Genomic DNA, 26036 nt, shown 5'->3' on the forward strand with positions numbered 1-26036 from the left:
TACAAATTATTTATTACAAATTAAAGTAAAAGTGTGTCTGAAATCTTAAAAATAGGATATTACAGTAAACTGCGTATTTATTTTGTTGTGGTATGAATGGCCATGTAATCAGTATGAAAAGCTGTAAAAACGTATTTACCCTGGAAGACAGCAGAGGAAACCCTGAGCCAAGTCTCTGTCCACATTAACAGTCAAAAACCAAGTTCACATGTGGCAGACCTGATGGTGACACCACAAACTGTTTAAAACTGCTTTCAGTTTTGTGAAATCCAATGAATTTATTTTTAATGGACATTTTAAATCCATGGCCTTTTATCCAAGAAAAACAGTCGTTTGATGATCCTGTTTCTTTAAGAAACACTGAACGACGAGCTCGAAACCGACTTTAGCCTCATCCCTCCCACAGTCTGTGTTACGTCACTCACTGTCACCTGCTTCAGCTGAGGTACGTCTAGTTCTCTCTGTGTACTTAAACTTGCATCTCCACGTACTCGACACTTCGAGGTCATTAATGGGTTTGTATGTGGGCTTTACAGGGCTGAACCCCACGGGGAGAACACAGAGAAGCTAACAGCCAGTTGCCACAATGCTCGCTCGCCTGTTAGCGTCGCTCGTCAACAACCTTCACGTCGTTGAGAAGTTGGCGGAGTCTCGACCGATTCGCAGGGCGGCTCAGATCACAGCCTACGCTATCACTAAGGCTCAGATAGCCGGACGGGACGCCTCGGACCGGGTCTTGCGCTCCCAGACGGTACGGCAGGTCCGGGACGAGGCCGGAAAAGTGCCCGGGGATCTGGGAGAGATCAGTGGCCGCCTCAAGAGAGTCAGAGACACGTTTGTGAATGAGGTGAAGTCGGGCTGGAAGGACGGATCCAGGCAGGTGAAGAAGTGAAGAAGACAAGCTGGTTGTGGGATGTGACCGAAACGCTGCTGCTTGAACTAAATAGAACTATTGTGTGCGCACATTGAACTATCACCATCAGGGTGCGCTCAGGTGGTCGGTAATAATATCTGTACTCGCAATCTGCAAGTTCAGTTTATAACAAACTGTGGTTAGAAAAATAAATGTCCTTTTTAAACTTCTGAAAACATGTGGGAACTTGAAGTGTGCTCTTTACCTCCCACAAATCTCTGATGGTGATGTGGACGCTTGGGAGATCATTTAAGTAAAACATTTTTTGCTTAGAAGATTTAGATTGGCTTCTGATGAGGACTTCTTGACATTCATCCCTTGTAGCTAACTGTGCAATCATTTGCCTGTAACGCATCATCCTGCCAAAGAGCTTTTTCTGGCTCTGTGTTTCTAGAGTAAAAAAGTATTCATATTAAGTGAGATGTGCTGTGTATAGACAGTAAAAAGACCTTTTAGATGTTACTCAATCAATAAAGATTATAATTTAAAACAGCTGAGAGTCTGCACTTCAATCACATTTTGATTGTATTAAAAACTGCTGTAGTGGTGTACAGAGACGCAATTACAAATATGTGCAATTGCCCAGAAACTTTATACCTCACAATTAATGGGTGAGTTTTACAGTAGGAATCCAGTCATATCAGCAAAAGCACACTTGCTACCAAACGAAAATAACTTGTTAGTAAAGGAACACTTTTTTTAAATGTGTACAACATTAGTTGGTTAAACTTCTGGGATATTGATTTGTTCAGTTTAGTAGCAGAAGGATTTTATAGTTTCAGCTACCTTGGTGTCAATGAAATAGTCTTACTGCTGCCCCTCTAATTATCCCCAAAACAGTAGTGATTTTACAGGTGGAAGACACTGACATTGTTTTCCCCGTCTTTTGTTTTATTACTTTTTTTTTTCTTTCACTAGTTTTACATTTAGCTACTACTGGTAGCATGAGGCATAAGTTGTCCATTGGATTGAGATCTGATGACTGTGGAGCCCATTTGAGTATAGTGACCTCACCATCACGTTCAACAAACCAGTTTGAGATGATCTGAGCTTTGTGACATGGTCCTTGATCCTGCTGGAAGCAGCCATCAGAAGATGCAGTCAGCCACAATTCTCAGGTAGGCTGTGGCATTTAAGCAATGGTCAGTTTGTCCTAAGGGGCCCAAAGTGTAAAAAAAACAAAACTCCAATATCGTTCCACCACCATCACCCTGAACCTTTGATATAAGGGCAGGATGGATCCATATTTTCATGTTGTTTATACCAAATTTGGACCCTGTCGTCTGAATGTCACAGAATTCAGGACTCATCAGGCATCGTTTTCTAATCAATTATTGATTTATTTATTTTTTTGTCCTGATCTCAGCGGACAGGAGGGGCACCCAATTTGGTTTTCTGCTGGCATAGCCCACCTGCTTCAGGTTTTGTTTGATGTGTAGTCTGTTTAGAGATGCTCTGCTGCAAATGTTGGTTGCAAAAAGTGGTTATTTTTGAAGAAGCCTGAAGAATTATTGTCCCCTGAATAATAAAAATAAAAAATATTTTCACCCAGAGAACTGCTGCCAACTGGATACTTTTAGATCATTCTCTCTGAATTCTAGAAATAGCTGTGTGGTAAACTCCCAGCAGATCAGCAGCCTCTAAAGACTCAGACCAGCCCGTCTGGCATCAAAAAGTCACTTAAATGAACTTTCTTCCCAGTTCTGATGCTCAGTTTAAACCTGAACAGGTCACCTCCCTCATGTCTGCATGTTTAATTGCACTGAGCTACGGTGATGTGATTAGTCGGTTAGATATTTGTGTTTATGAGCAGTTGAACAGTTGTGCCTAATAAAGTGGCTACAAAAAAGATCCTCATGGAGAGAGAATTTGAAACACCTACAGAAAAGTAGAAAGAAAAAAAAAAACACTGGACAATTTTAAAAAAGGCTCTACAGAGCGCATTTTGCAGTAAAGAGCTTTATTTCATTAGAAAGAGCTTTATGTAGAAATACTTGTGCAGACACACTGGCCTGGCAACTAAATATTAGTCACATGTTCCATCATTTCACATAGAAATACACGTCTTATCCAGAGAAAGAGAAGGCATTGGTTTCTGACAACATGAGTCAGTACATATACACTGATATGGCACCTGAACTTCATATAAAAATAAATCTTTTAACATAGGAAAAATACACATCCAATTAACATGTTAACAACAGGAAATAGCATCAAGCAGCAGCAGCAGCAGCATCCAACAGGTACAGTGGATCTGAGCAAAAACAGTCGGTGTTAAAGAGAGACACTTCTGTAGTGAGCTGTTTGGGTTGGAAGACATGCGATCACACTCTGGAATGATTAAAGGAAAATCAAACCCCTTCCTAATCAGAATAAACCTACAAAAATTGAAATTAAACACTTTTTTCAAGGTTATAAAGTTCAAATTACCCAAACAAGTCTTTAGCACCAACACTCCTTTGTCATTTCAACCATCCAAACAAAAAAACTCGCATTGACCCTCCGACACAAACCACAGGATGTTTCCTTCATGTTCTCCCCAAAGTTGTTGGAACCTGACAGGTTGTTCTGGTTTTATTCACTCCATCTGTGAAAAAACTGATAAAATGCAAAATGTGCAGAAAATGGCTGGATGGTGGAACGTGTATTGTCTGCTGACACTGCTGTTCCCGATCGAATGTATCAGATTACAATCAATAATAAGCGAAAACAGATTTCACTGCACTGGTGCAGGTTTGATCGCATCATTTAAGGACTTAAAATTTAAACATTTGAGGAGAACACAGGAAGCAGACAGCCTACGGATGCATGTGGAGTTGCTCGTCATTACACACTCGCAGCACAGCTCTGTGTGGAGATCACACTAGTGCATTTTCACTGATATGGTATTAGCTTACAGTAGAAACAGCCTGGAGCAAGAAAAAGGCTGTGCTCATATGCAGTATTTACAGTGCAAGTGGCAGCAAAGCAGCAATCTGACTTGTGGACTCACGGGAAACCTTTGGAAACTAAAGAGCCGGTGTGAATCCACTTATAACTGGCTAGGTAAGGATGGTTTTAAAACTTTAACGGCTCACACGTGAGCTTAAAAGTCAGACTGCGCTTTCTTTGCAAAGCTAGATTTGGAGAGACAGTGCTGCATTACCCACTTACTGTAACAGATGGCAGCACATGCACTGATATGGCAGCTCACCTTCAGTAAACAAAGCGGCGGCAGCACGTTCCCCTATTTGGCTGACAGTCGACTGGTAGCTTACTCATACCTCTGCCACAAAAACAGGAAGCGTTGTGCATCAGCACTACCACATGTCACATCCGAACGCAGCTCCAACATGCCGTCCTCTCGTGTGTTTAATTAACATACAATCAGGCAAATACAGAAAGGCAAAGGGCTCCCAGAGCAGTGAATGCATTTATGGTGGCGGGGGTTGAGTGGACAGCAATCAGAAGAATTAAAACCTGGACATTAATGTGGTGAAAAGAGGTGAATGAAAAAAAAAAGGAAAAGAAGTGACAGTCGTGTCTCAGAAAGGAGAGCATACAGGTATTCGAAAAAGGGGAAAGGGGTGGAGAAAAGAGTCGCCGTGTAGGCCTGTCATGCTGTTGTTACATCCAGTAGTTGGTCAGCATGAAGCTGAACAAGGCCGTCGGCAGCAGCCACACAGAGGACGCCACTGGAAAAGGAGAGAGATCAAAAAATATTAGCGAGGCTGTACATGAGATTTTTATTTTAATGAAGCAATCCCCGAGACAGATGGCTGGCTTTTAGTCAAATTTAAGTTGGAACAAGCTTTCTTCAACTCTAGATCTCCATTTTCTTTAATCTGTTTATTTTTGTCCATCAGTGGAACTTTTTGTATCAGATACAAAGCACACATTTTTTTATTCCTTGCAAACTTTAAGACAGAAATTTAGGACAACTGCACTCTGGCATTTCAACTTAAAGAGGCCGCTGCATTGTTTCATTTCATTTTCCATCATCTGTCTTAAACTCTTGTGTGAGCATGCCATACTTTTACTAGTTTCCCCATTTCCAGTCTTTATGTTACACTAGGCTACTACCTGGAGCTTCAGACTTGACATACAGATGCTAGCATGTTGGCTTTACCTGCATTCGATGAGCTGCACTCCAAGTCAACCAGCGAGTCCAAGTATACCTGGCCCAGCCACTCCTGGTAGGTCTTTCTGTCAGCAACACCCACGAGGCGCACAGTGGAGTCTTTGAAAATAAGATCTGTACCTTTGTACACCTGCGAGTCAAACATCTTGAAAGCAGTACCTGTGTCACTGCCAAAATATGTCTGCAAAGAAACACATGGATATAAGCATTTCATGGGAGAATCATGCCTGACACAGTAATTCATGCTTTTGGATGCCCAGTTTGAATTCTCAGACCTCAGAGCATCCTTGAACATACTGCCAAAAATCCCCAAACTCTTATTCTGAAGGATCTCTGATTCTCACAAAGAACATTCAGATGAACAGCGTTACCTGTGCTTGGTCCAAAAGTCCATAGATAGCATGGATGTTCATGTCTGGGCGTACCATTACAGCGTGGGAAGGGACTCTGCCCAGGTTGCAGTATTTATAATGCGTTACCTCGGCTTTACCTCCAGACTGACAGAGTAGCTGGAAATCTGAAGGCAGCAGACCTACACACCACAATTCAGATGGATGACTTTAATGTAAACATATGTTTTTTTTGTTTGTTTTTTTATTCTCCCTAAATTAGGAGACGTTTAAAGGTGAGCATCTCAAAGTGTTACTCGTCTTACCGTCAGTGTTTTCGAGGACAGTAGAATGCTTGACGAACGCCACGTCTCCCTCTCCTTTTGCCACACACCTGAAACGACCAGATAAACAAACACATGCAGGTGTGGCGTGAGTGCATCAATCTTCAAGGCAATAGAATTTATCATTTATAATTTGGAGGAGCTGTGGCATGTTTCCCATATGCACAAATATATCAGAAATGCTTCTGTGGTTTGGATCTGTATGAAACTTCCACTGCTGAAAATTGAAAGGTAAAGATCTTTCATTAACCTGACAACCACCTATATGCAAGCACTTGGCGACAGTGGGAAGGAAAATCTCCTTTTAACAGGACAAAACCTGGTTTCTGCTATATTAGAAAATATTTTAACAACATCCTCTTAAATTATTTGATACACTGTCAGATCAAAATATTGCTCATAGCTGCTTTAACTAACGCTGACTTAAAGAAATGCAGTGTTTGTACAGAAGAGGGTAAAAAATGTCTTCCTTCAGTGAATGAATCCAGATTTCCTGATGCGGTGCAGTGGGCTTGGGGTGGGTTTTTAGTACCTGAAGGCGCCGTCGTAGCCATCATAAAGGTCTTTTCCTTTCTCGCATTTGTTCTGTCCTGATTCGTCTCCCACACAGAGTTCACACAGGTTGCTGGGGAAACCGGCTTGATTCGCACCTGGTACACAGCACTTTTCAAAGAAGTCTCCAACAGCTAAGCATCATGGGAAACACAAAATGCAAATTTAGAGACTGCCCTGAAAATTTAGGCTCTATCTGAGGTAAAAGAAAGAGAAACAGCAGTGTTTGATCATTCCACCGATGTTACAGTTTGACCATAAATGTGCCTCAAATTTAAAAAACGTAGTCAGGGTTGTAATGAACTGGAGAACGCTGGCAGGTGGAATTATGGGAGTTTGAGAACCAAAAGTAACACAGTTTTATTACAGCCTCTGCTATCAAAGCTCACAGTTATCTTTATTTGCCTCATCTCTTACTACAACACACACACACACTCACACACACACAGACAAGCCCATCACACTGACCTTGGGGTATCTGACATTGTTGTGGGCTGATCAGACCTCTCTCCATCAGAACTGCTACGGGAATGTTCCAGCCAGCTGTGCGGCCATATCCGGTGTGACAGGAGCGACGGCCACGCAGGTCGTCTAGGTTACGAATGTCAGAACTGCTCTTTTTCACCACTGCAACTGCGTAGTATGAGGAACCATCATGGTCTTCTGGAGAAAGAAAAGAAAAAAAACCCACCTGCATGATTGCTTCTCGTCTGTGAAACCAGACCACTGTGACTGTATTTTGGAGTCTCTGTGTTTTTACCTGTGTAGCTCTCGCCAGTAGCAGGGACCAAGCCATAGTCTTTGCCTGCAGTGTAGATATAACCTCCATCCAGAGTGATGGTGTCGGCCTCATTGTTCTAAAAACACATTACAAGGAAAAGCCAGAGTAAAGATACCAGAACTGCTAGAATAAAGCATATTTTATATCATTTCTACAAAACTATTCTGCAGGCTGATGTATAATAGCTGTCTGAGATAAGTAAGTAACATATTTACATATATTCGTAAGTGCACGCTAGTTGTGAGATAACAAGAAAAAGCAAGCTCTCTTGGGGCCTGTGTGTGGCCACAATGGGCATATGCTGATACCAGGGCCATAGAGTGGGCAGAATGGACATTTGTTAGGCAAATGTTTAAACTACTATACTATGGAGCCACTTGCTAAAAAAAAATTGTGGTAAACAAGTTTGTCTGAGTTAGAAAATGGAATATGTCCTGATATCTTTCACTTCTTGACTTCTTTTGCAGTATTATCAATACCATCCTGTTTAGCATCCGTTTCACTGAGGCTTTGAATCCATCGCCTTCTCTCAGTCTCTGACAATGTAAGAAAACATGTTCCACAGTTTCATCTCCTCCATAACAGTCCTATTTCTCCAGATTGTGACTATTATGTATCCTTAATATAGCAGTTTTGCCCCAAAAGGCAAAACTGCTGTGGGCTGTAGGACAGGGGTGGGTTTGCCTCTTATCACACAGCCCCACAGCCCACAGCTGTCTACTGTGGGCCCACACAGCCATGTTTGCTATTTCAGTAAAGCTAAACATTAGGCAATATCATTTTATGCAGTAGGTAAATGCAACACTCGCATTACGTGACGTGTTTGTAGGGAACTGAATGCAATGATCTGAGTTATTGTCATTTTAGGGACTAAGAACCAGTAGGGAGATTTCTGTTACCTTGATTTTCTTCATACAGTCAGTCACAGAGTCCCCGTAGACACAGTTAATGTTTGGAGTTAGCCCTTTACTCTGGAAGGCCACGCTCATGTCAGCACATTTCTGCTGCTCACCGCTGGATATCACACACCACCGCAGGGCATTTGGGATATCTAACAGGGGAGGTGGTTGTAGGTTGTAAATACAGTTAAATAGGTTTTAAATTAAGTTAAAGAATGATCCTAAGTGTATAATAAAAGATTGTTCACCTTTGGAATCACAGTCCATGGCCTTCAGAGCATTATGGTACCTATCACCCATCCACTTCTTGGGTTCATCTGAGTTAGCTGCCTTAAAGGTGGTGGTGAGATTAGAGAAAAGCACAGTTCCGTCTCCATAATCCGCCGATGAAAACATGGGGAAGTTTGACTTTTCCTGCAAACAGGAGGCCAATGTTAATTAACACTGGAGTACTATGACTAGAGTGTTATTCAAATAAAATATGAAAGGCATTATCACATGTAAAGGTTAAGGTGGTTAAATCCTGCCATATCTTAAAATACTTTTACATTTTATTCCAAACTTGACAACTTAAAAGCCAAGTGGTAACCATATGTTCACATGTATATAAACCATATGCCAGTATTTCTAAGCTATTATTTCAGTTCTAACTGGGGAGGAAGCACAAGCGATGGAACAGCTGCTGTAAATGTACAAAATACTACATTGTTTTTGATGCTGATATTTATATTCTAAAACATAATTCTAATTCACTGTTGAGTTGGCCTCTCACACAGATTTGAGGGAAGTCTTAGATTTTCAGCTCACAGCCAACCTCCAGTTTGAACTCTTAACTACACTAACACACCTACACACTCTATATGCAATAAGAAATGTAAGCAATCTCACACCAAGGCTAAATTGGTGACTATTGTGGAGTTTTATTAATATCACAGAGCTTTTGCTATCACTCGTGCTTTTAGCACTGAAGCTGGTAATTTGCTGTCAGTAGCATAAGTACAGTTAAACCGAGGTGCTTCAGATGGTCGAACAACACACTCTTCCAAAATTATTATTGGAGATTGATTCAGGCTTAACCAGCCATCTGTGGAACTGACACGCACGTAACCAGACAGTAAGTGGAACATATGGCAGCACAGCACAGGTTTAAGTGATTTTCAATTCTAATCTCACCTTTGAGAAACACAAACAAGGTCACCCAGGCTTGCTACTACCTCCGAAGGAATATTGCAATTTTAGGTATGTGTACATAAATGTGTACATATATATGTGTGTTCATTTGAATATGTAATGTTTAATTCCATCTTTTTCTTTTAGGAGTTGCTATTAATATTAATTTTAAGTTGTTCACATTTGAATCACACCTTCAAATTTTATTTAAGATGTTTAATTGACTCATAGTTTTCTTAGTTTTTTTAAAAATTGTTTCTGGACAGCAGAACCTTGTAACACTAGTTTTGAAAAGTGCAAATACAATTAATATTATTATTATTATTAGTAGTAGTATTCAACTGATTTAAAAGTCAAACAGGTTCAGTAGCCTGAGTTCGTTTAACTTTACATTTGATGACCATCTTTAATAATGATATTAATGTTTTTTTGTTTTAATTTTTTTTTGTAATGGTTATTCATACTCATGTGGCGGGTGGGAAAAAAGGCTCTGACGTTCACAATGCAGAAAAATAACCCCTTGGCTTACTGAGGTGTTACTGATGTGCCATTAATGTCTGAATGTTCCTAAGGAGGGTTTGTTTGGACCTACCAGGCCTTCCATCAGCATGTTAAACACCACAGACGGACTGATGTCATTTCTGACCACAACACCACGAGATGGGACAGGGACCAGGTTGCACCGGCTCCACTGATTAACAGGAGCTCTAGTGCCATCAGGACACAGCAGTTCATAGTCTGAGGACTTCAGATCTTTTGCCCAGGTTGGACCACGACCTGGTGAAGAAGCACCTGGTTAAGTTACATCCTGAATGATAAAACCGGCTTAGTAGGAAACTAATTACTATAATAACCAACTAATGTCTGTCTACCCTTCACTAACTATGACTTTACCGTCAGTGTTTTCCTCTACAGTTGTGTCTTTGATGAAGGCCACATCTCCAGCACCTTCAACCAAACACCTACAGAGACCAAGAACAGGACATTTTCAGAGTTTCAAAATACAAGCTATTAAAAGTTTATTCAGTCACACACACACACACACACACACACACACACACACACACACACACACACACACACACACACACACACACACACACACACACATCTTGCTTCATAATTTTGATGTAATGTCAAAATTAATAATTTAAACTTTGTTGCGAAATAGAAACAAATTAACAGATATACTGGACTCTGTAAGAGTGTAATGAGTGTGAATGTGGGTTTACCTGAAAGCTCCTTCATAGCTGTAGTACCTCTCATTGCTGCTCATCTCACAGACGTGCTGCCCATTGTCATCTCCTATGCACAGCTGACATAGAGACTGGGGCTCTCCTTGGGTAGCTCCAGGGATACAACTGGCACTGAAGAATTTTGCAACACCTGATATGCAAACACACGCCCATGCAAAGAAATGTTACTGTGACATGCAACCTGTGTATTACATCATTCTGTAAGAATATGTATTTTGAGAAGTGTGTAAAGTTTACTTTGGATGTTCACCAGACGATCTCAGTTAGTTTTATTAGGATTACCATTTTAATATTTTTCCTGTAGAGTTCATACACCAAAGTACCAAAATAAACTCTAAAATAACTTTAAATACTGTGAAGAAATCATTTTATTGACAAGGATTCAGATTACACTGTACTAGACCACGTCTGTCTACGCTTAACTTACTAGGATGTTAGTTAAGGATCCTTGTTAGTTAAGCTTAGACAGAATTCGCAGTCCACTGCCAGACTTGGTAAATGGACTGCTGCTGAAAAGTCGTGGCTAAATAAGTTGGCTAAATAAAGCTTCAGGTAGTTAACAGTTTAGACAGTAAAAATAGAAAATAACTAATTATCAGGCTTTTACATTGAAAATCTGACAACCTAAAGCATATATACATTTTTATAACTAGGCTTTGATTTTTAATTTTGAGATGTTTATTACAATCTTGATGATTTTGTAAAACTTTTTTGAAAATGTCACATTTTAAAATCATCTTGATAGAAACCCAATAAATAACTGAAGGCTCATAAAGAATTTATACAACCATTTGGAGGCTTTTACTTTGAAAACACACATCACTATATTAATCATGATAACCTTCCTATGTGGGTATTTTTTGACTGCAGGTTCAACTGCCAGTTAAAATGACACAATGTTCATTTAGTGTATAAATAAATATATATATTCGCTATCATCTGATCATTTATTAATAAGTTCTATGTAGCTGTGAAAATAATTGGTGTTTCAGTTTAATAGGCTGTGTTGTCCTGGTCACTTCATCTTGTACCTCCAAACTCATCTGTTCAAGATTACTCCATAAAATAAACTTAACTCATGTTATTCTCTGCTAGCTGTACTGTGTTGCTGTCATGTTGTATTCTGTCTAAAATGACTAAATATTCAAACCTCAAACATGTCATTCATACCCTGTGGGATGTTGCAGCCCATCACGGACATGTAGCCTTGGTCTATCAAGTACCCTATGGGCATGTTCCACCCAGCAGTGCGACCTATCCCGGTGTGGCAGCTCTTCTTTCCTGCCAGGTTGTGGATATTGATGCCAGAGTTTTCCTTCTTCACCACAGCAACTGCATAGTAGGTTGTGACAGCTGAAGCAAAAAAGCACAGGTATTAGCAACCACTGTATGAGACTGATAAATCTAGACCCACAAATGGTGTCTGACATGTTGACACTGAACTCCTATTATCAGAGACCAAAAGATCTCTGGGATCAAAGTATAGTTTACCACATCAGTTTTGAAATATCCCACATGTACAATTATTGTTGGGATTAACAGGTGTCATAATGTAACACACTTCCTAGATAAACATAAAGGCTGACTTGGTCAGTTGCTATCTCTATGAAACACTGTGCATTAATGTTAGTAGAGATAAGCCAGAAGATATAAATTCAATAGAAAGACATGATATAAAGAGCAAATGAGATATATTCTCCACTGAGTTCAGAAGATAATCCTTCTTGAAGAGTCATAAAAGCTTAAAATGTCATAAAAGCTTCAAGAGTGACAAAAGCTGAGTTTTACTATGTAATAATAGTAAAATGTTATTCATATGTAATGCTGTTTATTTAGGCATATGTGCTTGCTTTTTATGAGAAAATCAAGCTACTCTTGTTTCATTAGCAACAAATTAACTAACAAACTGAGCCAAAACTCAGAAACAGTGTGTGAAAATCTAAAAACACCATTACTGCTTCTGTGGGAATTAAGAGGGTGAGTAGCAGCCAGGTGTTCCTTATCAAATACATTAGATTAATTGATCATCAGTAAGTGTGAGCATCTCTATAAAAGCATCAGTTTTGACACAATTTTCCCAACTGTGGGTACCCCAGCAAATTCTGCCCAGAATGTGTGATGCTCAGAGGAACTGCAAAAACAACACGCTCTCACTCCCAAAGAGTAACATTTTACGCTACATGACAAATCCTCGAGATATTACTCTTCCGGGCACCCATTTTTATAAGATCGTAAAAATGAGGAAACATGAGAACCGTTTGGAATGAATCCACACATGTACGTTAATTTTACTTAAATCGCTTTGGAAAACACTATCCAACGTCATTAAAGTGCTGGTTAAGCTTAGGGATGAGGTTGGGGTTAGGGCTTGAATACATGGCTGGAGTGTCATTCTACTGGATTTCATCCATAACCTGGCTCGTAGCATAAGAACGTGGAGGGTCACCTTTCGCGTTCCTCAGGAACTTGACAAATCATCATTATATTACGCCTCAGGAGTGATCACGGGCTGGCAGGCCTCAGTTGCCATGTTAATTGCAGAAGTTCATTAGAATTAGCACAATTAGAAAAAAACTGAACAAGTACAGATTGTTTGAAGGGTTGCCTGGAGAAAACCTCTTTCCTCTAAACAAGAATAAGGCACAGCTTAGGATTTGCAAAGCTGCATCTGAACAAAATCACAAGGCTTCTGGATCAGTGTCCTTTAGACAGACAAGACCAACCTGGAGATGTTTGGCCATAACGTACACAATATTTGTCAAACACTACAGGGTGCAGTATGCCGTTCAGACCTATTGCAGTCATGGAATCGGCCATATACCATGGACAGTGATCTGTGTCTTAGCAGCAAATTTACAACAGAATGTCTGAAAAAGTGATCAAGGTGTGGCAAAGGCCCATTCAAAGTCCAAACCTCAGCCTGATTGAAATGCTCTGGCATGACCTTAAGAGAGCTGTGTACATATTAATGAGTGCAAATCTCAATTATCTGAAGTAACTCTGGAAAGGGGAGTGGACCGAAATTCTCCCCAGTGATGTGAGAGCCTGATAAAGTTATACAGAAAGTGATTATGTTCAGTTGTTGCTGCTAAACGTGGTTTACTGAATCATGGGGTGTACTCAGGTTTTCACACACTGGTTCTGCATTTTAGGTTAGTTTTTTTTAATTAATTAATTAATTAATTAATTTAATACCAAGGTGCAATATCTCCTGTGCCGTTGTCATATCGTGAATGGATTACCTCACTAGTCTCCTCACTGAAGTTTGGTCCGTTTACAGCATTCTGCCATACAACTGCATTTGTCCCTAAACATCGGGAACCCTCGCGTTAACTTTTATCAAGTTGAAAAAGTTAGCGTACATCATCCAGCTTCACTGTGCTAATGTGTTTATATTATGCTACCATAGCTCTGTTGCTAGCCACCACATAGCACATTATTATATACCCACTAGCCCAACTTCAGTAACCCTACAAATGTCACTGCTGTTTAGTTTTGTCTTCATTTATGTTGGAACCAACAGCAAAGCTGTAGGTTTCAATTTTTCAGAAATCCCTCAGTCAGAAAATGGTATATTATTTAATCTTAATTTTTGGGGGGGAGACTTCCTGTATACCACTAGAGGGAACCCACGTACCACCAGTGGTACGCGTACCACAGTTTGAGAACCACTGCATTAGCGGTTTTATTTAAGTGTTCCAATACGTGAAACCTTAAAACTGAAACAGGGTATCTATTGTTTTCATTGTTTTGTTAGTTGATTGTAGTCTATCTGTGGCCAAAGTAACAGTTGTTAGAATATTTATTTTATTTATTTAGACATTTCTAGTTATTCTGTATTATTTAAACAAACATGCAGTGATCGAAGGCCTTTTTTTTAAACTTTGTGATGTTCCTGTACTTATGCTGAGCTCAGCTAAGCTAAGAACTCGCTAGTTTCATCACTTCTCCTTAATTGTAATTCACTGATTTGGGGTCTTACAGCCAGCCTGTGATTCACTGCCAGCCATCTTAAGAGAAGCGGTTTTCCCCAAGTTGTAGATGTCTTTGGCAGACATGGACAGGGCATCAGCTTCCTTTCTCTGCAGACAAAAATATTAATGATAGTGAAACACAGGACATAGGGCGTCAGCACTAATGGATGACTCATTAACTCAAACATTGCAAAGATGATAACTAAAGAAGAAATCTTTGAAACAACAACAAGTCTTTACCAATGAAAGATTTTAAAATAAACATGAAGCATCCTTTTAAAATGTAATAGCTATTTGATATTCTCCTAGGATTTAAACTGCTGTCTGTAATTCAAGCTCAACCATGCTTATGCTTCATTAACTGGGACAACTTGTTCTCAGGTCAGAAAGCTCCCAGTCTGTGGTTGTCATAAAAAAAAAAAAAAACACAAAGTGTGCATTGTGCTGATAACAGATCACCAAGTTATTGGTTCATGGTTTATGTTGTTATCTGAAGTCTGACTGTACTTTCTGGTACTCGGAGCATTTAATCAACTTTAATGGGTCCTTGTTGGTCCCACATGACTGAAATAAAAAAAATCTTCAAACTTTTTGGGTCCAAGAAGGCTTCAAGTTTGACTACCTGCCAGTTCAATCTTACCTGTAGTTTCTGACCGCAGTCCTCCACTGACGCTGCATTGACGCAGCTGAGGGAAGGACGGATGGAGGCTGTGCTGAAAGCCTGAGACATGGCCTGACATTTCCTCTGCTCGTTCTGTGAGATGGTGCACCATTTGATTGTGCTTTGGCCAAACACTGAGGGAGAGACAGAGGGAGTGATTCTGGCATTAAACTGTTACACCACGTGATTCACAAAAATGACCCTACATTCTGCTTCAGCACTGCTATTCTCAACATGCGAGCTGGGATCTAAAAAGGGTTGCAAAATGATTTACTACATGGGAAAAGAAGCATATTTTTACTGCACACATTACATTCATATTCTCAGATATTTTTCTCTGTGGTACAGCAATAAGCACTGGACAGTGTTATTCCTCCAGAATAGGTGATTATTGATAGAAATAGCTTCACTTTTATTGGTCATCAGTTAGTAAGGATGTAACCAGAAATAACTGTAATAATACAAAAGGCACCAGTACAAGGTAAATGTCCTACTTTTTTAACCTTTTGTAAGTAACGTTGTTGTGCACAGTTTGTTATTATGGTTTCTTAATCATTTTTGCTTAATTTTTTTTTGCCAAATTGTGTGTACAGAGTATTTAAATTTTAAGAGTCTTAAGAATATTCAAATCTAAAAGTAAAATTGTTTTTATGTACATGGACACTCAATAAGATCCAACACAGGATCAAAGAAAATCTTTCATATAAAAGAAAAACGGTTGCACCTTCTTTCATACATTTGCAGTATATTTAGCTTTTAAAAGCCAGTCTTACCAGTATGTAGTATTAGCAGTAGTGTTCCAGCTGTCCTCCACATGGCCACAGCCTTGTTCTTGTTTCCGCTCTGCTGGATGAAATAACCTCCTTTCTCCTCTCCTCTGCTTTATAAAATGACTTCTGAGTCAAAGTCCTCCTTCAATCTCCAAGACTCAGCTTAAAGTCCACGTGCAAAGCTTGTATAAGGCTGTATTTTCCACTGTTTTACAACTCAGACACCTATAATAGTGTCTTGCAGGGATTAAAAGAAGATGTTAGCTCAAGTTTTTTTCTAAACTTTAAGGAGTGTGCCTCCCTGGTTTACCAGGTCTGACACGTCTCTGCTGCCGCTGCCTGGCTGCAGGCCAAAGCCTGGACACAGAGGTCTTTTTTAACCCACCTCTGCTTTCCCCCTCCCTCCTCTACTCGACCAGTGTGGTGCTTTTCCACTGATGTGCAAAAGGAAAGAAGGAATTCAGGCCAGCACATTGAGGTTGTAACTGACTCACAATACAAGAAGTGTTTTTACCTGCTCTCACTGCTAAATTTGACCTTGTTTTTGTCTAAAAGACATGATTTGGGGGTTTTTTTTTTTTTTTGTAACGTTTGTTTTTCCATAAGTTGCAGTCAGTTCGGCCTTGTTACCACAAGGTGACCACAATGTAAGGATTACACGTAAAAGTTGGGCATTTAAAATCTCACTTAAAATTAAGAAATACACATGTCTACACAAAAGTTATTTTTACCGCAGATAAAAAAAAAGCCTCCCTGTGATGGATTTATAGTACTACGACTTATTAATAAAGTGTTACAGAGGCATGAGTCTGTGAGTAAATCTGTTGCTGCTGGTGGGGGAGCTTTTTATATCACTAACAAGATATATAGAGAGATATATTAAACATTTAACACACTGTCGTTTTTTAAAGAAAAATGTGTGTGTACTTTATCCCACCTTACTTCACACCTAGGCATAATATACAGGGATGAACTTTGTCCCGTATGGGGCTGTTTCACTGTACAGGTCTCAGGAGAGTTACTGTACTCTCATTTTACGTTTTCATTTTACATACAGCCCACTGTGATCTTAAGTGGGAGTGAAACTCCCCTTTTTGTCATTGTAAAAAACAAAATAATAAAATATTTAATTCCTGAGATATCTTAATATACAACAATAAAATGCAATTTCAACAGTGTCTCAATTTTTATACATGATAAAGAAAATTTGCTATAGTACATGGAAGAAACCAGTCAGCACAACTTCAGTTATAAGGAAGAAATGTGAAACTTCTATAAAACAGAAGGTTTTTGTTAATTCACAGAAAGTGTCCTATTTTTTTTCACTGTGGGTCCACAAAAAAGAAAAAAAATGTCTAAATTTCTATTGTAGATATCCACATATACAAAAAGTCTGAAAATATATTTAAAAGGTCAATATTTATGCCCTGCTTCACATTTTCCAGTGTTGTCCAGTGGGCTGGATTGGCATCTTTGCTGGACCAATTCTGGCCTCCGGGCCTTATGTTTGACATCCATATTGTACAGAGATAATAACAGAAAGTTCACAGAGGTTTGAATCCTTCTTTATGTTTCTTTTTTTTTTTTTTACAATGCTGCAGTGCCAAACATCTGCTGAGTGGATGCTGCAGCACATGAGGATGCATTATTGTGATCATAAAAAATTATAGATCTGCAGCCTTTTGCCAAAACTCAGGAAGTCGACCTTATCATAAAATGTGTAATTGCTCTCATTGTTCACAAAATGTTCAAGTTCAGATACCTAACAACGATCATTTCCAGGCATGGGACAGGAGATGAGGATAATAAAACTTCATCAGCAGAAAGAGCTCGCTGTGGCGGAACTGTCCGGGTGTGAGCTTGCTCATTTTTTACGCTGTGACAGAATGAGGATGACACGGAGGTGACAGTCACACCGAGGTGTCACAGTGGTGCCATTTTCAGTCAGTGTTTTATGTCAGCAGACATGAGAATCTGCCTTTCATTAAATATGAAACTTTTAATCTGCATTGTACAATACAGGACAAAACAGTGTTCTTTGCATAAAAATGTTGAACTGCCTCTGCATGACTGTGCTGAGCACTTCTAGGCTTTTCTCATTGGTCACATGAACCAGGGCCAGTGTCATACACAGGCAATATACTGTACCTAAACATATAATTATCATATGACAGTTTAACTTGCACAGAAGGCCCTAGGTCTGCCAAGACTGATATGTGAATAGTTTATATCCAGTGACCCTGGGTATTTTATTGCAGGATATTTGCTTCAAACTTCTTGATAATGACATGCTGAACTCCAGGACTCGATGAACTCAAAAACTATGAAAGTGTGAACCTTGGACCTTGTGACAAATTATATCTGTGGAGATAAGTACAGACATCAGAGAGCCTAAGTCGAATGAACATAAAATAAGATTTTTAGTCACTTTTATCCTCTGTATGGCTGGGATTACTTTTTTTCCTTTAGTTAATATCTGAAATGTATGATTTGATGCTAATTACACACAAAAAATCATTTAAATCTTTAATATCAGATTATGATAATAAAAACAAACAAACCCTGGACTGCAGGAGAGAGAGAGGACCAGACCAGACCCTGGGTGGATCTCACCTGCCTCTTTATTTTTGTTGTTCTGTTGTCTTGTTTTTTAGCTACAGCTTTTTTAATTTAACCAATGGGTAAACTGAATCTGCAAAAAGGTCTTCAACTCTGTTTTATTTATATAGCATCTAATCACAACAGCGTCACCTCAACACACTTTACTGTATATTGTAAGGTATAAACCCTACAACAATACAGAGAAAACCCCAACAATCAACTGACCTCCTATGAGCAGGCACTTGAAAAGAAAAACTCCCTTTTGAAAGTTTGTTCTCAGGAAGGCAAAGACAAAAAAAAAAGCATTTCAGTAATAACTACGTGGTAAACGTGTTTTATTTTCTTGTTCATTGATTAGTAAAGGTGTAAATTTGAAAGATGATTACTCATACTATTATTATGGTTATCATTATTTGAGCCTGCATAGGTTTTTCTTGGGCACTCCAGCTTCGTCCAAGAGTCAAAAGAAAGGCAAGTTGGGTTAACTGGTGATTACAAATTGGCAGTATGAGTGAATATGAGTGTGAAAGTTCTTTTGTCTCTCTGTCTTAGACCAACAGCCTGTCATCGGCTGCCTCTAGGACAGGTGGGATAGTATGGTGGCTCTGATTGGTCAAACACGCTGCAACTTAAGAAAACACCAGCAAATAGAAAAAAGCTGCAAAAGCTTTAAAAAAGGTCACAAACACAATGAAAGTTATTGAGGGCAGGCGAAAAACAAAAACCCGCTCCCATTGCATTTTATTTAAATTTTGCTGTGTTATATGTGCTAGTGTTTTCTTAAGTTGTAGTGCAGAGTTTGATAAGTGGAAGGAACTAAATAGATGCATGAATTGTATGAAGAATATTGTTTGGACATTTTGAGTCTGACAGTCATAGCATGACTTTATGCCGTGTTTAAAATATGGATTTTGCTACATAGAAACTACCAAATTCTAAATTATGGGTACACACACATCTTCTATCCGAGGTCTATCTGATATTCCCGTGTTGGTGTTGTTCCTGGATCAACATGCTAATGTTGATCCAGGAACAACCTGCTGAGGTCCACTCAGGAAAAAAGAAACCCAAGTTTTTTTCTACTCTACTCTTTCTTTACTTTGTCTGCCTTTGTGTCCCCTCTTTCTGTCTTCTCTTCTGAGTTGTAAACCACATCACTTTTATGGTTTGTAAACCTGTAGGTACCTCTTTTGGTCCTCAAAATGGTATCCATACACATTACTGCGAGCGCCTAGTGCTATGAGTTCTACTAGTTAGCCATAGAGGTTACACATGTGGGCAGCACAGTGGTGCACTTTACGTTTGTAAATGATTCTAAAGTGACCTTTAGAGATGAGAGCATGTGGCTGTTTCTGTGTTTGCCCTGTGATGGATTAGTAAACTGTCCAGGGTCACCCAGAGTCATCTGGGACAGGCTCCATGGATGGATGAATGGACATTTGTGTAGATTGTACTGCAGGGACAGAAATGGACTTTTATTACGAATATTTCTGAGTGTGCCTGATCATTTCATGGTATGCTTTTCAAACCATGTGTATTAATAGAATATAACTGAATATTAAACATCTGGAAAACAAGCACTAGTGTTTGGATAAGTGTGTCTCTGTTGTTGAGCATTATCTTCAAGAAAGCGGTGACACAGTGTGAGTTTAGAAATTTCCGTCTGCGTCCCTTTTTTTGGAGCATAAGTACGGTAAACAAAAGCTCTTAATAACACCTGTCAACACAATTAATATTTGCACCCATTCAAGACCCTATTTCTAATCAGTATATAATATGCACCCTTTTTTCCTGAACTAATTTAATGTTACTTTTTTCCAATTGTGCTGCTTGAAGAGTCAAATCAGACATCCAGAGAGAGCACTACAAACTCGTAGTAGAGGTGAGAGTAAAGGAACTTATATTAGATTACAGTTTTAAGAGAATATTCACATTCATACACATTCCACAATGCAAAAAAAAGAAAAGAAGAAGAATAATCATCTCCGGTTAAAGGTAAAAGGATTTCAGTAAATCTCAATAAAGACTTTTATTTATGTTTTTTGTACCAAAATAGGCAGTTAGAGCAGGGATAAATATTATATGTTAGATATAGTTCCATCTCTGTAATAGATTCTTTGCATCGGTGCTTTACTCTAACATACAGTGGCATGGTCCCCTGGCTAAAAACACACAGCCAGAGTCATACAGACAGCCCAGTTCTGTCAACACACAAACACAGTACTGATCGACCTGAATCAGTGAGGATTACAGATTTGGCCTATCTGAACATTCTGTGGAGAAACATTTAAAGCCTTTTAAAACACATGCGGTCAAAAACTGGTTGTTATTTGAAATAAAAAGCTACTCTGTTGACAGAACAGTCTTTCTATACGTCTCCAGTCTCCAGTCAGCTTGGAGAAGTCGCCTCGGGGTTGGAGGATGGAGATGGGGAGCGGGTGGCTGACAAGGTCCATACAGGTGGGGGCTGCATCGCCAAAAGCATCTTGGGATCTCGAATGTTACGTTTGGAAAACAAGAGATTATGTTACATCGTGTTTCCGGTGAGTGTCGTTCATGACCTCAGCATGCGATGTTGCTCCCTGGAGAAACTGGAAACATTACACCAAAGCCAATTACGTAGCAAAGGGCTCTCAAGAATGTACGCTCTAATCCGAATAACAAAATATCTATGAGGCGAATAGAGTGTAAATAATTTTTTGCAGTCATGCGACAAACTTTACAGGTGCAACCTGGATTGCAAGAAAGTGAAAATAATATTGCTCCACAGCACCTTTCAGGCCACTGAGTAGAATGCATTAAATGGCCCTTGCGATAAAGCAGATGCAATGCTAAAAAACAGATATACTCAACAACACTGCTATGATTGTTTTTGTTGTTGTTTTCATTTTAGTTTTCAGTAGAAGTAGAGTTTAGTCACGTGTTGTTAAGCTGAGCCTTGGCGACAAGCAGCAAAGCCTCTGACTACTACAGGTAACAGATGCACTAAGCAAGCTTCACATGACCAACAGAGTCGCCATTGTTAGGTTACATGTGCTGTTAATGTGGTCACAGACTCCACTGAGTAGCTTTAACCCCATAACGCCAACTGTATCATATTTAACACATGAGTTGTGAGGTTTTTTTAAACTTCTTTAAATATCATCAACCTAAAAAATGCCAGATAAAGCAAAAATTATACAAATTGAAACTCGTGTATTGATAATTCATTTCTTTTTTTTTTCTTTTTTCATTTGTCAGAAGGAAAGGAATGGCTCAGGCTTTACAGGGTTAGGTTTGCTGTGTGGCCTCTTTAAATGAATGAAAAGTCAGTTCAGCCTTGAGCCAAACATTTCATCCTTCAATGCATAAAGTAGACATTTGTGAAATAATGAAAACAGGCTCCAAGATATAACCCTTAGCTGGATAATTATGGATGCAGTACGGAGGTCACACATAAAGGCTTAAACTTAAAAGGGGGGTCAATGCTTAAACTTATAAATCCAGCGGGGGAAAAAGTGGATTAGAGTCAATTGGTTAATCCAAACAGCAAGTTTCTCCAGAAGAGTACACTCGATACCCCTAAAATACTCATCAACGACAGTATGACGTGTTTTTTAACCTTTACCAAAAAAAACCCGCGTCGACCAGCTTCGTCTCAAAGAAGCTCAATCATCGCTGAGAGAAAAGCGAGTGTGTCATGCATCACGTGCGCAGACCGGAAACACTGGGAGGGTAAAGATGCTTTTAAGAAACCAGCCCTCATTAGTGCAACTACGGTAAGAAGGAAAGCCGTAACGATGATGATTATGATCGTGATGATAGTGATGATGAAGCAGAAGATACACTTTTTAATGCTGGCGTGCGTAACTAACGTCACACTGCGCAGAGGAGGAGACACGAAGGCATGAGACAGAGAGAAGGAAGCGGAGGTGGAAGGAAAAGGCAGAGAAGCCTCTTCGAGATGAAAGCTTCTACGAAACAGACTCGATCTCGAATCTGTGCTGCTGTTTGTCGAGCTGTCGAGTACAATTTTAGAACTTAAGTAAAAAGAAAAATGTCTAAATTCCGTTTTATTTTATTTCTCCTAAGAAACTGGAGCAGTTTATGGTTTTATTCTGACTTAAATGTTATTGTTTTGGAGTGTTTACACAAACTACAGCTTGTACCATAATCTGTTATTTGTATCTGGTTTTAACATTTTAAAGATTTTTACCATTTTCCCTTCATCTGTACTTTGTATTCCAGACAAAGTATTTATATATTTTGTAAATTAGACGATACATTTCTACTGAAGATAAGAATTTGTAAAAAGTAACGAGCAACAGTGCAGATGACTTGACTCTGATTGGTTATTGATCGTTCGATGGCCTTATGAGCTGCTCTATCGTGTTTTCTCTTTGGCTGTAAATCGCAGTGAGCTGCCTGATAAATATGACCTCGTCTCTACTCACCATGGAGAACTGTGAGTTATATTAAAAAGATTTCTCAGAAATGTGATAAATGCAGGCCCAGAGCTCCAAACGTACTCCATCATCAATATGAGGCAGTTTTTTTTTTGACCTTTTAATAGCAAACTACTGATAGAGGGCTTTGCACTTTATTTATTTGAATTTAATCTTCTTTAGTTATTGGATCGAGAACTGCCGCTTCTTAATATAATTATTATTTTATCACACATTGCTTACAGATTAAATGATTAATATATTCTTGCTACATCTCTAAACAGTATTTGTTTTGATGCCAAAATTCTGTGGCGTATTGGAAATTTTATAATGATTTTCACCTCATATCTAAAGTCTGTGGATAGTCAAAAGAAGAAAGGGAATGAAAGGATTGAGGATTGAGAAAACAACATGAATAAGAAACTGTAAACAGAAGTGATGCTATGAGGAGAGACAGACAGACAGAGAGGGAAGGAGATCAAGATTTTGTCCCAAAAACATGCTCTTAAAGCTACAGCGTGCAAAAATCTGCCTCTTGGTGACAATATAATCATTACAAACCCATACATGAATGCATTACCCTTCGTTAATATGAAAACAACAACGACAACAACAATAAGAAGAACAATAATGAAATCAAATCAGATAATGGTACATGTCGCCTTGATTTAAACCACCTCCTTAAACATTAAGGAACTGAGCCGTAGGAAGATCCACCAATAGGCTGCTGGACAGACATGAGCTCCTCCCACTTCAGGAAGCAGCAGTCCCAGATAGTCCCAGCCTCGTCCCACTGAATGTGCTTATGTAAATGTGTCAATGCATGTAGTGATCTGCGTGCGTAAGAAAAAGAGAGCAAGGAAGCAGGCTGATAATAGAAAATTAGACAAGAAGGAAGTGTGCAGAGAGGCTGATGTTTGTGTGTGTGTGTGTGTGTGTGTGTGTGAGTATGTTGTATGTGGGTATTTATTCAGAGTCGCTCCTTGGTGGGAACCCAGATGTAAGGACCAGACTGCTCCTCGATTATCTGCTTCACCTGCGAATACACTTCCTCTAGAGTTGAGCCCTGGACGATCGCTGCAGGAGAGAGAAAAAAATATTAATGATTAAAAGATGTGTTTAAATCAAATAATGTGACACACAGGAAGAAAATAGTTAGATAGATGGATGGCCAAATATTCTCTTCAGGTGTTGTTAAAGATCAAAACCTGAGCTAAATGAGATTTTATGGACCAAAAACACAATCCCACATCTATAATAGCTTAGCTTTAAAACTACTCGATGTGTATAAATATGTGAATCACAGCTTGCCAACAACTTTATCAGCATTAAAGGTGACAATATGCCAGTGTGGTTCACAGCTTGCCCCTGCTGCATGTTTAACAGTTTCTCCAAGCTGCCTCCTCACAAAAATAACCTTGATCACATTTTCACTTACACCTCAAAAAAAGTTGAGCAGATATGGAAAATGTTATTTTTACCCTACTTTCCAAAGTTATACAGCTCATGTGTACAGTTTTCTTTTCAAAGTGTATAACCCCCACAGGTGAGACTTAATAAAGCAGACTTTACTGCACAGTATTTATCATACACTCACAATATCCTGATATTATTAGTGCAAAAATATTTCTGCAGTGAGTTAACAGTAGCAGCGACTCTGGAGGCAGTCCAGATGTGCACGTGGAGACAACCTTGAGGGGGGAGATTTAAAGGTATGTGTTTTGTTTAGGTGACTCACCAGTGAAGTACTCTGTGAACTCCTGCTCCAGTTTCACAGCTCTGTCGTAGGCCTTCCTTGCCTGCTCCTCACTGAGACGCTTATTCATCTCTCTGCAGAAAGAGACTACAGTTAGTTTTCTGTAAAAAAAACCCCATTAGACCCTATGTAAAAATAGCCCTACTGATATTTTCGTAAAGTTCAGCAGTGTTAAGATAACTCAATGACTTTTAGAAAACAGAAAGTGATGAGTGAACAAAAGTAAAGGAACATATAAGCAAAAAAGAAGCTGGGCTATACATTTATTTAAATTAGTGAAGTTTAGCCCTCATTTAAAATAATATAGGCAACATTCTCACTGTAGAGGCGTTTGACTTATTGCATATTGTATAAAAATACTGTCAACCGGCAGCGGTACCCATCAGCCGTCCAGTAAACTCACCTACGGCTCAGGGGTAAAAATGAAGTTCACTGAGTTTTTTTCCCTAATAAATGCAGCTACACATTTTTTAATGTAAAAAGAGAAAAAAGTACCTTCATGAGAGGTATTTCATCAGTATGACATAAAAGTAGAACTTTTGAGAATTAATATTTGTCATGTCAACCTTGAACTGTCTCTTAGAAAATTTTGTGGCACTTATTTAGAGAAGTTATACAATGTTACTGGCTTTGTTTATGTTGCTGATAGTTTTTACTTATAAGATGCTTATAGGATGCTACTTAAATTTTTTTTAACTACTATCATATTTTTAACCTTTCCCTTTGATTACTTGAGCTTTGAAAGAACAGATGATAAAACAGTGCTCAGATAAAAGATGTCTTTGAACAGTTATGTTGTGTCACTTACAAAATGTTGTCGACACTGAGTGGTCTAATGAGGATAGCGATGGGATGGAGGCCTGCCATCTGGAGACGCTTTATCGCGTTCCCTGATACATCCAGTATGCAGTGTTTGCCCTGTGGGAGAGACACGGAGTCAGACATTCTTTCTTCCCATACCCTCGCTCTCTTTTTCCCATTGATCGTGTCTCTGTCTCACCTTGTCAGCGACCTCTTTGACAGACTGTATGCTGGTTCCATACAGATGGTTGTTATACTGCCCAGCCTCAATGAACTTGTGCTCCTGAATCTCTCGCTCCATGAGCTCTCTGGAGGACATGAAGTGGTAATCTCTGCCATCCACCTCGTAGTCTCTCCGTGGCCGTGTTGTGTCTAAAGATCAGAATTTACACAGACTCAGGCAAAGAAATAAAATATCTTAGTGTGCAGTACCCTTATCATAAGCACCTTAGTGCACATATTAGCCTGAAACATTAAGATTAAAAAGCAAAAACACAACATTATGTCGCATTAGGGACTCATCTGTCTTCAGGGTAGGACATCCATTTGTTGGGGGTTTGGGAGTCTCATAAAAATGTTTGTCAGTTTTTTTCTAACCTAAAAAACTAAATGAGGCAAACGTGACTCCTCACTGAGCTCATAAAAAATGTATTAAAATTAGGCATGACTTTGCGATTTTGATTTA

General features: G+C 39.2%; 3 protein-coding genes across 14 annotated transcripts in view; 1 reads left to right on the plus strand and 2 right to left on the minus strand.

The window, feature by feature from the left end:
- Window positions 1–353: 353 nt before the first annotated feature.
- ncbp2as2 (NCBP2 antisense 2 (head to head)) lies at window positions 354–1395 on the plus strand. Its single transcript, XM_063501235.1, has 2 exons — window positions 354–445; window positions 537–1395. The coding sequence occupies exon 2, from the start codon at window positions 587–589 to the stop codon at window positions 890–892; it is 306 nt and encodes a 101-aa protein (XP_063357305.1). The 5' UTR covers window positions 354–445; window positions 537–586; the 3' UTR covers window positions 893–1395.
- Window positions 1396–3053: 1658 nt separating this feature from the next.
- On the minus strand, window positions 3054–15815 carry meltf (melanotransferrin). The gene is made up of 16 exons (XM_063501379.1): window positions 15773–15815; window positions 14979–15133; window positions 14347–14446; window positions 11535–11717; window positions 10341–10494; window positions 10003–10070; window positions 9701–9885; window positions 8187–8352; window positions 7939–8090; window positions 7019–7115; window positions 6727–6921; window positions 6239–6392; window positions 5686–5756; window positions 5405–5589; window positions 5022–5214; window positions 3054–4587 (listed from the first exon to the last, which is right to left on the minus strand). Exons 1-16 carry the CDS (start codon window positions 15813–15815, stop codon window positions 4520–4522), a joined length of 2169 nt encoding a protein of 722 aa, XP_063357449.1. The 3' UTR covers window positions 3054–4519.
- A 4432-nt stretch (window positions 15816–20247) lies between these two features.
- LOC134646996 (discs large homolog 1-like protein) overlaps window positions 20248–26036 on the minus strand; it is a 113336-nt gene continuing 107547 nt past the window's right edge. For all 12 annotated transcript variants that reach the window (XM_063501095.1, XM_063501083.1, XM_063501084.1 and 9 more), the window contains 4 exons: window positions 25551–25723; window positions 25359–25468; window positions 24533–24624; window positions 20248–23871 (listed from right to left, as the gene is read on the minus strand). In XM_063501095.1, coding sequence (XP_063357165.1) covers window positions 23765–23871; window positions 24533–24624; window positions 25359–25468; window positions 25551–25723 — 482 coding nt within the window. In that variant the 3' untranslated portion in view covers window positions 20248–23764. The remainder of the gene's footprint in view (window positions 23872–24532; window positions 24625–25358; window positions 25469–25550; window positions 25724–26036) is intronic.

The sequence above is a fragment of the Pelmatolapia mariae genome, linkage group LG17 (assembly GCF_036321145.2).
Source record: "Pelmatolapia mariae isolate MD_Pm_ZW linkage group LG17, Pm_UMD_F_2, whole genome shotgun sequence".
NCBI lineage: Eukaryota > Metazoa > Chordata > Actinopteri > Cichliformes > Cichlidae > Pelmatolapia > Pelmatolapia mariae.